Source organism: Natrix helvetica, assembly GCF_964273705.1.
Source record: "Natrix helvetica genome assembly, chromosome: 1".
NCBI classification, from domain to species: Eukaryota; Metazoa; Chordata; class Lepidosauria; order Squamata; family Natricidae; genus Natrix; species Natrix helvetica.
The window spans coordinates 69,380,503-69,393,354 of record NC_138548.1 but is presented as its reverse complement, the minus strand read 5'-3'; the positions used below and the strand labels follow the sequence as shown (position 1 = coordinate 69,393,354).

Genomic DNA, 12,852 nt, shown 5'->3' with positions numbered 1-12,852 from the left:
CTCAATCAGATGCAACAGGTAGACATGTTCTTTTCCAGCAGCAGAGGGCAGTATCTGGTTGACCTTAAGAAGCTAATGGAATATATGGAGGGGAGACACATCAGGAAATCACAAAACTTTAACCTAGAGTTGAATATCCCACAGTAGTAAGGTCCAAACTGAGTAATCAAAACACATCCCAGCACAACATCTCATGTTCATATTGAAAACAACATGCATGTTTCCATGTAGTTATTAGGAGCTGGGCTTGAGTTGAGAAATTTTGTTGTTTTAAGCATGCTCTGAAATCATAAATTGTTTGCTTCTAAAACTTGTAAGGCTGAAAAAATTACATCTCACTGATTTCTTAGATGGTTTCTGATGATACCGGATACTGACTATAACATTATTTTTATCTCAGAAACAGAAAATGTTCATTTTATTCTGAATACATTTATTCTGGCTGTACCAAATGATAATTTCCAACCTGAATATAAAGATGGTGCACAGTCTGAATCATTGATGTTTTGTCTTTTTCCTTGTAGTCTTCATCCTAGATCACAAAAATACAGAAGTACAATATAAGCAAACCTAATTCTTCACTACATATATTTAATCAGTCCATAAATCCACAGGAAACATTTCTTTCATTTAAAAACAGCATTCTTATGTGCTGAAATGCCAAATGAACCTGTTTTATTTGTATTCTACTATCCAACATCACAACATGATGCTGGGTACAAATACTCTTATCAATAAAGCAAATAGCAACATTACTGTGGCTTTTAACTGTAAGCAGAATCATATCACAATACATGCTGTAGAGCTTTTCATTATCAGACTATGAATCCACAGATTTGAAAGAGGATGCTTAAAGATGTATTTTCAATAGAATATTTACCATCATCTGATTTCTACTATTGTCTTCTTCATGATCAAAAATGATATCACTTTCAGAATCTGCTACTGGCCTAAATCAAGAAACAAGAGCTTTTAAATATCGAAATCTTTGCCGAAGGTGCTTTTTAATTTTTTCCTCACATGTTCCACAGAGGTATGTTTAATGGTAATTCACCAGGTTCAAAAATTACTCTATTGATGTGATACTTAATTCTAGTTTCATTTATTAATTTAATTATGAGTTGTTATTGTTTTAATTATCCAGTACACTAGAATAGATCTGACCTATTTAATTAAATGCCATGTATAATCATATTAAAATAAAAGATGACAATAAAGACTATCGCATCTCACAGGCAAAAATCCTAAAAGGTGGTTTATCTTCCACTTCCGTAGGGTTTGTCCGTAGGGCCGGTTTTTGTCCTCTGGAAGTTCAGAAATGGACTTCCGGTTTGCTCGTAGGGTCATTTTTCGTCCTCCGGAGCCTTCAGGGAAAACTCCTGAAGGTCCCTGAAGGCTCCGGAGGACTAAAACTCGCCCTGCGAGCAAACCGGAAGTCCATTTCTGAACTTCCGGCTTGCCCGTAGGGTCGGTTTTTTGCGCTCCGGAGGCTACAGGGAAGCCTCTGGAGGGCCTCAGGGGGGGCGTGGGGTGGAGGCTGTTTTCACCCTCCCCAAGCTCCTATAAAGCCTCTGGAGCCTGGGGAGGGCGAAAAAGGCATGCAAAAAATGGGGGGGGGGGAGTGCTGGTCATGCTCTGATGCGGGCTGGGGGGGTCACGCATTGCATTATGGGTGTGGCACACCCATACACGACCCTCCCTGTGTTCACCCCGCTTTTGGCACGAGAGCCAAAAAAGGTTCGCCATCACTGACCTAATCAATTAATGGTAAACAAGCAAAAGGAAAGCAGAGAAACAAAATGTTCCTACTTACAAGAAAGACTGCGAAAAGACTCCTTCCCCTTCCTCGTCGTCGTCGTCATCTTCATCATCACTGGATTCCTGATCAGCTCCGCTGAACCTGGCACTGGATGATCTTTCACAAGAGGTGCTCCACTCCACCGAACTGGTCAGGATAGGAGGAGGGGCGTTTGCTTCTATGTCATCTACAAACGCCTGCTCACCTTTCCCGTTCTCAGCCAGCTTCTCAGCTACTTTCTTTTCTTCGGTGCTTTCTGATGCAGAACTGTTAAGCAGAGGACCCTCATATTTCTCTATCCAGGCGTTGTAATATCGCACAATGTTCTCATGGTTTAGTCGTGACAAAAGCGTTACTTCCCCTTTGATTCTTCGAAACTGCTTGCTTGTGGGATTTATACGAATTCGCTTCACAGCATAACAGCAGCCATCTAGTTTGTTTTGGACCTGCCCATTGAAAAATGTTATAAGACAGATGTTTCAATGGAGATCAGAGGTGGTATTCAGCCAGTTCTGACCAGTTCTAGTGAACCGGTAGCGGAAATTTTGTGTAGTTCAGAGCAGGCAAATACTATTTCTGACTGGCCCCGCCTGCATCTATTCGCTGCCTCCCAAGTCCCAGCTGATTGGACTCCCAGCTGATTGCCTGGGCCTTCCTTTGTTGCCCTGCACAGGAGAACAGAGCTGGAAAGCAGGTTAGTGGGGTGGGGAGGGAATGGGGATTTTACAGTATCCTTGCCCTGGAGTGGGATGAAAATGTAGATTTTATAGTGTTCTTACACTGGAGTGGGGTGGAAATGGAGACTTTACAGTATTCTTGCCCTGGACTGGGGTAGAAATGGAGATTGTACAGTATTGTTGCCCTGGAGTGAGATTGAAATGGAAATTTTACAGTATCCTTGTCCTGGGGGAGTGGGGGTGGAAATGGAGATTGTACAGTATCCTTGTCCTGGAGTGGGGTGGAATGGAGATTGTACAGTATCCTTGCCCTGGAGTGAGATTGAAATGGAGATTTTACAGTATCCTTGTCCTGGGGGAGTGGGGGTGGAAATGGAGATTGTACAGTATCCTTGCCCTGGAGTGGGGTTGAAATGGAAATTTTACAGTATCCTTGCCCTGGAGTGGGGTGGGAATGGAGATTTTACAGTATCCTTGCCCTGGAGTGAGATTGAAATGGAAATTTTACAGTATCCTTGCCCTGGAGTGAGATTGAAATGGAGATTTTACAGTATCCTTGCCCTGGAGTGGGGAGGGAATGGGGATTTTGCAGTATCTTTCCGCTGCCACACCCACCAAGCCAAGCTATGCCCACCAAATCACGGTCACAGAACCGGTAGTAAAAAAAAATGAATCCCACCACTGATGGAAATCATATAAAAACAATTCCTTCTGGCCACCCGCTTATTTTTCCCCCAAAAAAATAAATTCTATTTTTTTCTCTTTATTCTTTGCACAAATGGATAAGGTCAGCATTTGTTACACAATCTGTGTTTTATTTAGCAACAGCAATAGCGTTTAGACTTACATACCGCTTCACAATATTTTATAGCCCTCTATATGCAGGTTTAGAATCAGCATATCACCCCCAACAATCTGGGTCCCCATTTTACTGTCCTAGGATGGAAGGCTGAGTCAACCTGGAGCCTAGTGAGAATCGAACTGCCAAACTGCAGGCAGCTGGTAGTCAGCAGAAGTAGCCTGCAGTACTGCATTCAAAACACTGCGCCACCACACTTACACATATAAGTCAAAGCGATTCTACAGAGTAAAATTTGTTTCACACTGAACACTGCTTTACCTTGATGACTGCTCCAAAAGCTCCTTTTCCAAGCAACTGTAGTTCTTCAAATTCATTGTAATAACGTGAAAGTTGCCTCTGTGTTTCTGTGACGTGAACATCACCGCCAATCTGACTGCTAGAAATAACAGTTTCGATATCATCTATTGCTGATGAATCTGAAATTTTAAAAAAATATATAATAGAAAGGGAGATGATTTGTACACAACCTGATATTTAAAACTAACAAAAGCTGGTGTGACCCTCAGTGTGGGAGATTAAAGCCTCTCCTGGATTGCAATCTAAAGTGCTGATCATTACAAAATTGTATTGGCAGGTGCCTCAAAATCACCCATTCAGCTTTCAAGCCTAAGGGAAGCCCAGAACTCTGAAAAATATAAGATAGGAACATTTTGTGACCATTCAGGCATAAATAATGGCTTAGAATTATTTTATTGTCTCTTGATTCCAACTGGTGTTAGAAATTATGATATTGCACATCTGAAATTCTCTCAAACAAAATCTTTAAATAAACCTCTACCAAAAACAAGAAAACCACCTCAATATTCTTGACATGCATTTTATATTTAGATAGGCAGCTCTCTTAACACAATCTAAAGATATATGCCATGCATTTTAAAAACACGGTTACATGTTTACCTAAAAGGCTGGCACATTAGAAACATTGAAATATTTACCATCTGGGCTTTCTTCCAATGTGGGTGCTTTTACTAGTGGTGGATTAACAAAACAATGCTGTAGTAGCTGTTGAGGACTCCATCTTTCTTTATCTTCCAAGCAAACACACCTGAATGCGATCCAGACAGATAGAGGTTAACATTGCTATTTAGGTTGTAACTATATAAATCTTTGACATTTTTGCAATTAAAGCTGCAAAACTTAAGTATTTATAGTCCTCGACTTACAACAGTTCATTAGTGACTGTTTAAAGTTACAACAGCACTGACCATTTTTCAGAGTTACAACTTTTGCAGCATCCCCATGGTCTTGTGATCACAATTCAAATGCTTTGCAACTGATTCATACTTATGACGGTTGCTATGTCCCAGGGACATGTGATCACCTTTTACAACTTTCTGACAATGGGAAAGCCAGATTCACTTAACCACTGGGTTACTAGCTTAACAACTGCAGTGATTCACTTAAAAACTGTGGCAAGAAATGTTGTAAAATAGGGCAAAACTCATTTAACAAATGTCTCACTTAACAACAGAAATTTCAGGCTCAATTGTGGTCATAAGTTGAGGACTACCCAAATAGCCTTCTATAGCCTTGGGCTCTTCAAGGGTTGAAATCTTGGGAGACAGAATCTCAGATCTTTCTGAAGGAAAATCGCTAAGTAGGAAGCAAAATGTTTTCTTTAATCAATTTCTCCTAATACAGAAATATGCAATTTATCACGAGAAGAATTAGGTATCAACATCCTAAAAAAATAAAGTTAGATAATAACGCCAAATGACATAACTTTATTCAGATATTCACATTTTAGCATTTCAAAAATCCCAGGTTTTGTGTATAGTTTTCTGTCAGCAGAACAGAAACCACTGGATAAAATAATTCTCCTTCCTGAACAGAAGAGGGTGTGAGGAGATGGACAAAAATTACACAAAATCCACAACATACGTTGATTGCTATGAATTTACACACTGATCCTGATATTTATTTATTAAACTTTTATATCACACATTTCAACCTAGTGGCAACTTTATGTTACTTACAATCAATAAAAGCAACAATATGAAACATTAAAACATTAATCAGATGTACCTGATAAATACCATGCAGGAAAAAAAGAATCACTATTTGTTCTAGTAGTTGGGATGTGATCTTAAATCCCAATATTATATGTATTAATTCATTTAGTTAAAGTTCAAGATACCAAAACACATTCTAAATCAAAAACCCTCTTACGTCCAACTAAAAAAGTGTATTATCACAAAAGACTTAAAAGCTGAACTATATACTCCAAAATAAACTGCAGCATATGTTTGCAATATTTTTTATCTACAAAAAAAGGTGGATAGTATTCTGGTCTAATAAAGGACCTAAAATTTGATTAAAATCCCTAGTCATAATTATCTGATACACAGTCAAAGTAAAATTAGGCATGCAAAACAACTGTGAAGTATCTTCTTGAATTGAGTACACCCATAAAAGTTTAGGATTTACAGTTTTCTATTTATTTTCTATTTCTAATATACTTCCTCTGTGCCTGAGGCCTTTTATGTCTCACAAAACGAACAGAAATATTATGTTGGGCTACAACTCAAAGTATTGAAGCACATATGCACAGCTTATATCTCTCCAAGGGGAAAAAATAGAGGAAAAATTATCCAAAATAAAGAAATGTAAATAAAGAAAATTAGATACCATATGTTTTGGAGTATAAGACGCACCTCCCCCCCCAAAAGAGGGTGAAAATTCGGGTGCGTCTTATACACTGAATGTAGCCCCACCCATCCACCGGCCCCAACCCTTTGGCCTCTGCCTCCTAGCAATTTACCTCCTTGAAGCAAAACGGGGGCTCTCCACGAGGCAAATTGCTGGGAGGCAGAGGCAGATTTTTTTTCTTGTGGTAATCAGGCTGTTTGCTGCAAGGAGGTAAGTCAATAACTATAAATGCCTATAGAGTGTTCAAATTATTAGACTTTTTTAAAAAAGACTGCTTTAATATTGTTCTAGACAGCGTAACAAAATGAAGAAGTTTTTTAAAATAAATGCTTGATCTGAAGAGGTCCAGTGCTATTGTATCTTCTTTTAAATAGCAGAAAATAACTATACTTCCAGAAAGCACATCAATTTTAACAGCATCTGTACAAGTATAGTCTGAAATGTAACACTACAAACAGTGTATATTGTCTGCACTGTTTGCTGTTTGTTGCAAGGAGGCAAATTGCTGGGAGGCAGAGGCAGATATTTTTCCATTATTTTCCTCCCCATAAGGTAGGTGCATCTTATACTCTGAAAAATATGGTAAGTAGCCGGCCAATAATTTTTTTAAAAAAAAGAACAGAAAAAAAAATCCAGAAGTATAGAACCAAATCTAACAACAACCCACCCAAGTTAGTTAACACAGCATTATAAAATCAATATAAGGTGTAAAAATACTTTTAATTATTTACCAACATTTGATTTTAGAGTAATGCATGCTTTTTATTGTCTTCAGCTAATAGGGGAAAAACTTCAAAAAAAAACAAAACCCGCCATATTCCTGTATGCATAAATTCCACTTTCACACCTAAATAATTATCTTGGTTTGTAATCCTTGAATCATGTTAAAATCACGAAGAGCAATTATTAAATTATTTAAATTGTTAAGATTCCCACCTGTATCCTTAATTATAATTATGCATTATTATGTTCAATAATGGTTAAACGTTATGGGCTATTTACATACTTTTTCAAAAAGTCTTGAAAATCATCAGGCAAATCACTTGGAATTGTGATTGGATATTCCTTGGTTAGCCATCCTTGGCTGAGAGCAAGCAACATCAAACCCAATCTCCATACGTCTCCTTTTTTCCCTGGTTTGTTGGGTAAGGCATCTTCACTAAATCGGACTTTGGTTTGCTCAAAAACATCCTCCTTACAGATTTCTGCTAAACGTTTGGAAATACTGTAGTCAGTCATCTTGATGTTTCCTTCAGTATCTACCAGAATGCTGGATGCACTCAAAACTTTGTGGACCACTGAATTACTATGTAAATAGTCAAGAGCTGACAAAAGCTGAGTTGTGTAATGGCGCAACTTATCAATGGGAAGCGGGATGTCTCTGTCCAAGTACATAGAAAGGTTAGATCCATTGATGTGTTCCACCAATATGTGTACTACAATTGAGTCACTGTGCTCTTTAAAGGTCATAGATAGGTATTGTATTATGTTAGGATGGTTTAATTTCATCAGAGAATTGAATTCTGTTTCTGCTCCCTGTATCTGTTGAAAGGAAACAAACATTTCAATTAGTATTGAATTATGGAAAAAATAGGCTTACTCTTAAGATATTTTTCGTACAAAGCATTGAACTCTGGTCAACTGAATCCGTCAACTGAACCCTAGTCAACTGAGTTGAAGCTAGATAAAAGACATTTGTAAGCTTTTAATCATGTGTCCAAACTATTATTTTTCTGTTTTTATACAGAACGTTTCATTAAGAACTGAATCATGGAAAGAAAGGATTATGGGGCTGACCTTTAGGGCTGTGCAAGCCAGAGGTGGTATTCAGCAAGTTCTGACCAGTTCTGGAGAACCGGAAATTTTGAGTAGTTTGGAAAACTGGTAAATGCCACCTCTGATTGGCCCCGCCCCCATCTATTCTCTGCCTCCCGAATCCCAGCTGATTGGGAGGGAATGGGGATTTTGCAGTAATCTTCCGAGTGGGAAGGGAATGCAGATTTTACAGTATCCTGCCATGCCCACCAAGCCACGCCACGCCCACTAAGCCACGCCCACAGAACTGGTAGTAAAAAATTTGAATCCCACCACTGGTGCAAGCTACCCAAATTATTCAGAGGAAGCAAGCATGGCATCTTTGAAAGAGTTTGAATTAATGAGTTGATTTCTTGAAGCATACTGACCTGGAAGCCAGACCACTCTTAATGAATAGCAGAGAGATAGCATGCACACACATTTGCATGTGTGCAAAACACTGCTTTTGAATCATTTTCATAGCATGCAAAATCCTAATGATTAAAATAACATGCCTACAGATTTATACTGGAAATTTATGTTAACCTGCTCAATCCAATGTCTTTTACTTGTGCTCTGAATTTTCACAGAATCATGGCATCTATAGGACCGCAGATTGGAGAAAAAATATTTTCTTTGTGCATTTAATAAATCCTTAACAAACAATTTCTACAAAAATATGTATGTATGTATATATGTTCTGTTCCAAAGTACCCAGGAAGAGTTTCACATTTATTACTGATATTCAGTTCTTTGTTATATAGCACATCTCAAGTGCCTGATGTCCAGTTATAATTTTCAAGTAGCAATAATAAAACACACACACAAAAGAATGATTACCTGTTTTTTACACTTTTCAACCTTTTCCTTTTCTTGAGTCGTGAGAAATTTCCCCATTTTCTTTTGCCACTGAAGTACCCACTCATGCACTTGGACAAAGTTGCCAGAACAAATATCTAAAGCATTGTAGATTGATTTACCAAGTTCTTCATCTTTGCCTTTAGATGAAGGTAGATAAAGATATCGGTTATTAATGCAAATATTCTATAGATTCCAAGTTCATATTAAATTAGACATTACTTCCATTTGGTATGTCATCTCCCTTTTTGTTGTCATTGTTTTAGACACACTGGGGTGAGGTAAGGTTGCATTCAAAATTAATAAAAAATTGTCAATATTTTTGGTGGAAAAAACCTGCAGTGTTTGATTATCTTTCATATGGAAGGGGAAATGATCAAAAGATGTTGAAATTCACAATTGCCCAAATAGACCACACATTCATGATAGACAAACATTCTCACAATCACTACTACCATAAAAGCCATCATATTATTATTCAAATTCAGTAGCAACTTGTTGCTTCAGCAGAATGACCAGTGCAGCTTTAGCCACACCCTAGGACTGTGATGGCGAACCTATGGCACGCGTGACACAGGTGACACACGGAGCTCTTTGTTAGGGCACACGAGGCGTTCCCCTGTTAGCTCCAGCACGCTTGTGTGTGCTGGCCAGCTGACTTTGGCCTTCTTTTAAGGCCGTTTTTCACCTGCCAGAGACTTCCTTGAAGCCTCCAGAACGTGAAAAACCGGCCCTATGGACAAACTGGAAATTCAGGAACTGACTTCGGTTTGTTCCTAGGGCTGTTTTTTGCCCTCTGGAGCCTTTTGGAGGCTTTCCTGAAGGCTCCAAAGGGCGGAAAACGGCCCTATGAGCAATCTGGAAGTCACTTCCGGTTCAGCTGTAGGGCTGTTTTTCGCCCTTCGAAGCCTTCAGTGAAGCCTCCTGAAGAGTCTGTAGGGCAAAAAACAGCCCTACTGAACTTCCTGAACTTCTGGTTTGCCCGTAGGGTCGGATTTTTGCTTTCCGGGGCTTCAGGGAAGCTCCTGAAGCCTCTGGAGGGCCCTCTGTGTGGGGGGGAGGCTATTTTCACCCTCCCAGGCTCCTAGAAAGCCTCTGGAGCCTGGGGAGGGTGAAAAGTGTGCCAAAAGAGGGGGGCTGTTGGTCGCACATGCATGCGCAGGCGGGGGGGACATCGCACGTGCATGCACGCTGGGGTCACGTGCATAGCATTATGGGTGTGGGTACGCCCACATACGACCCCCCCTGTGTTCCCCCTGCTTTTAGCACACGATCCAAAAAAGATTAGCCATCACTGGCTAATGGAGATCCTCCCGATCCGAATTTGACCGAGCACAGGTACGATCCCATTTAAGGACGTACCTAGTGGCATTGAGAACGGCCAAACGCCAATATTGCGCCGCTCTCATTGCATCCGCAGAGAACCGCCCTGCCGCCCTGTTTCGGGTGTCCCGCTCCCTCTTGTTTCAGAGGCCGCAGGACGCCCCTTTACAGGGTAGGGCAGAGGAATGTGGGAAATATCTGTAGGATAAAGTCGCTCAAATCCGGAAGGATTGGGTCCCCTTCAGCAGCCCAGTGGAGACGTCCGTGGCGAGTCTTGAGAAACCTTTCTGGGAGGAGTTTGACTTGGTTGTCATCGAGGATTTGGACAGATTGCGTGGACGACTGCGACCTACCACATGTTTACTGGACCCGTGTCCCTCCTGGCTTGTACTGGCATCCTGGGAGGTTACACGCGACTGGCTCCTGGGCCTAGTGAACGCTTCGCTGGGTGAGGGGTCTCTTCCGGCCGCCTTGAAAGAGGCGGTGGTGAGACCCTTGCTCAAGAAGCCTTCCCTGGACCCTACGGAGCTGGCCAATTATCGTCCTGTCTCCAACCTTCCCTTTCTGGCGAAGGTTGTAGAGAGTGTGGTGGCTTCTCAGTTCCCACGACATCTGGAGGAGAATGATTATCTAGACCCGCGCCAGTCCGGCTTTCGCCCCGGGCACAGCACTGAGACGGCCTTGGTCGCGTTGGTAGATGATCTCTGGAGGGCCAGAGATAGGGGATGTTCCTCTATCCTGGTCCTATTAGACCTCTCGGCGGCTTTTGATACCATCGACCATGGTATCCTGTTGCACCGACTGGAGGGGTTGGGGGTCCGGGGCACCGTTTTGCGGTGGTTCGGCTCCTACCTTTCTGGCCGGACGCAACGTGTGTTGGCAGGGGAGCAGAGGTCGACCCTAAGCCCCCTTACTTGTGGGGTGCCACAGGGGTCGGTCCTCTCGCCACTCCTGTTCAACACATACATGAAGCCGCTGGGCGAGATCATCCGTGGTTTCGGGGTGGGATATCATCTGTACGCTGATGATACTCAGCTGTACATTTCCACCCCGAACCACCCCAACGAGGCCGTCGAAGTGATGTCCCGGTGTGTGGAAGCCGTACGGGTCTGGATGGATGACAACCGACTCAAGCTCAACCCTTCCAAGACGGAGTGGCTGTGGGTTCCGGCTCCCCGGTTCAACCAGTTAATCCCATCTCTGGCCATTGGGGGCATTCAACTCGCCCCCGTGGAGCGGGCGCGCAATTTGGGCGTCCTCCTGGATGCCAGGCTGTCCATGGATGACCATGTGACAGCCGTGGCCAGGGGGGCGTTCCACCAGGTTTGCCTGGTGCGCCAATTGCGCCCCCTATTGGACTGGGACGCCTTACGCACAGTCACTCATGCGCTGGTGACGTCTCGCCTGGACTACTGTAACGCTCTCTACATGGGGCTTCCCTTGAAATGCACTCGGAGACTGCAGTTAGTCCAGAATGCGGCCGCGCGGGTGATTATGGGGAGTACTAGGTACTCCCATGTGACACCTCTCCTGCGCGAGCTGCACTGGCTTCCTGTGGTCTATCGGGTGCGTTTCAAGGTCTTGACTACGATCTTTAAAGTGCTCCATGGCTCAGGACCTAGTTACCTGCGGGATCGTATTCTGCCCCATACATCCCTACGACCCATCCGCTCGCACAGAGAGGGACTTCTCCAGGTGCCGTCCACTAGACAGTGCCGAGGGGCGGCGCCTAGGAGCAGAGCCTTCTCTGTGGCGGGCCCAGCCCTGTGGAATGACCTCCCTCCGGATATTAGGACCACCACTGACCTCCGCTCCTTCTGTGTAAAGCTCAAGACCCACCTATTCCAAATAGCTAGCCTGGCTCAACCATAACTTCATAACGCTCCTGACGGGTTTTTTAATTCGGTAATTTTATTCAATGGGATTTTAAATTGTTTTTAATTGTTTTCACTCAGTAGTCTACCTCCTCCATGCACATGTATATGTCTTTGTTTTTATGTATGTATGCTTGTCTTTATCTGTATTTTATTTGTTTTGATTGTACGCCGCCCCGAGTCCTTCGGGAGAGGGTTGCGGCTAACAAATAAAATTATTATTATTATTATTATTATTACTGCCCTAGGATTTTACTTGCATAAGCATCTGATATCACAGCTATTCCATAACCAGTGGAGATTCCATTTGGTGGAAAAATCATAGCTGTTTGACCTAATTTGCTGCAAACAATGATAAAAGCACAATGTCAGAACTGGAAAAAATGTAATATTTGGCTGGTAACATTTAACGATGCTTAAAAATAAAAAATGAATATTTTTCCCCCACTTGGAGCTTACTTGCAAGTGTCTTTCTTCCTTCTGGGATGTTGCTAGAAGTTGAGGCTGATCCCGGCGTCTGGCTCCACATTAGCGGAGGACATCAAAAGACCAGAGAATGCAACAACTGCGAGGGGGGGCATTCCTTGCCGCACTCCAGAGGTTATAAATCCTTCCGGAGGGCTACAAGTGGCTCAACCCGACAGCTGAATCTCTCCCTCGTAAATTCCAAGAATTCCAAGAATTTACGAGCGTCCAAGGCGTTAAAGATCTTAAAAAAACACCTCTACAGCCTAATGATCTGACAAGCTCAGAGAAAGCTTGCCATCAACGCTCAAGGAAAAACCGGAAGTCCCATCTGTTCCTTTAAAAAAAGAACGCTACTGCTGAATTTGAGAGGCGTGGATTAAGAACAAAGGATTCAAAATGGCGTTGATTTATAGTTGAAAACCTAAAGAAAATGAAAGCTAATTGCTTGCTGATAGCTGGGGCGGCTGAAATAGCTATTAACAACTTTTAAGTCGGTTTGCATAACCTGACCTACTTGGAAGAGTATTTTGTGAGAAAGCTGGAAAGAAC

The 12,852-nt window shown here is 42.1% G+C and overlaps 1 protein-coding gene across 1 annotated transcript in view; it reads right to left on the bottom strand.

Annotated features, from left to right (window-relative positions):
* EIF2AK4 (eukaryotic translation initiation factor 2 alpha kinase 4) overlaps positions 1-12,852 on the bottom strand; it is a 62,016-nt gene that overhangs the window by 33,818 nt on the left and 15,346 nt on the right. The window contains exons 8-14 of the mRNA XM_081937289.1: positions 8,621-8,778; positions 6,993-7,528; positions 4,273-4,382; positions 3,596-3,753; positions 1,814-2,244; positions 881-950; positions 467-532 (exon numbers count right to left, since the gene is read on the bottom strand). Coding sequence (XP_081793415.1) covers positions 467-532; positions 881-950; positions 1,814-2,244; positions 3,596-3,753; positions 4,273-4,382; positions 6,993-7,528; positions 8,621-8,778 — 1,529 coding nt within the window. The remainder of the gene's footprint in view (positions 1-466; positions 533-880; positions 951-1,813; positions 2,245-3,595; positions 3,754-4,272; positions 4,383-6,992; positions 7,529-8,620; positions 8,779-12,852) is intronic.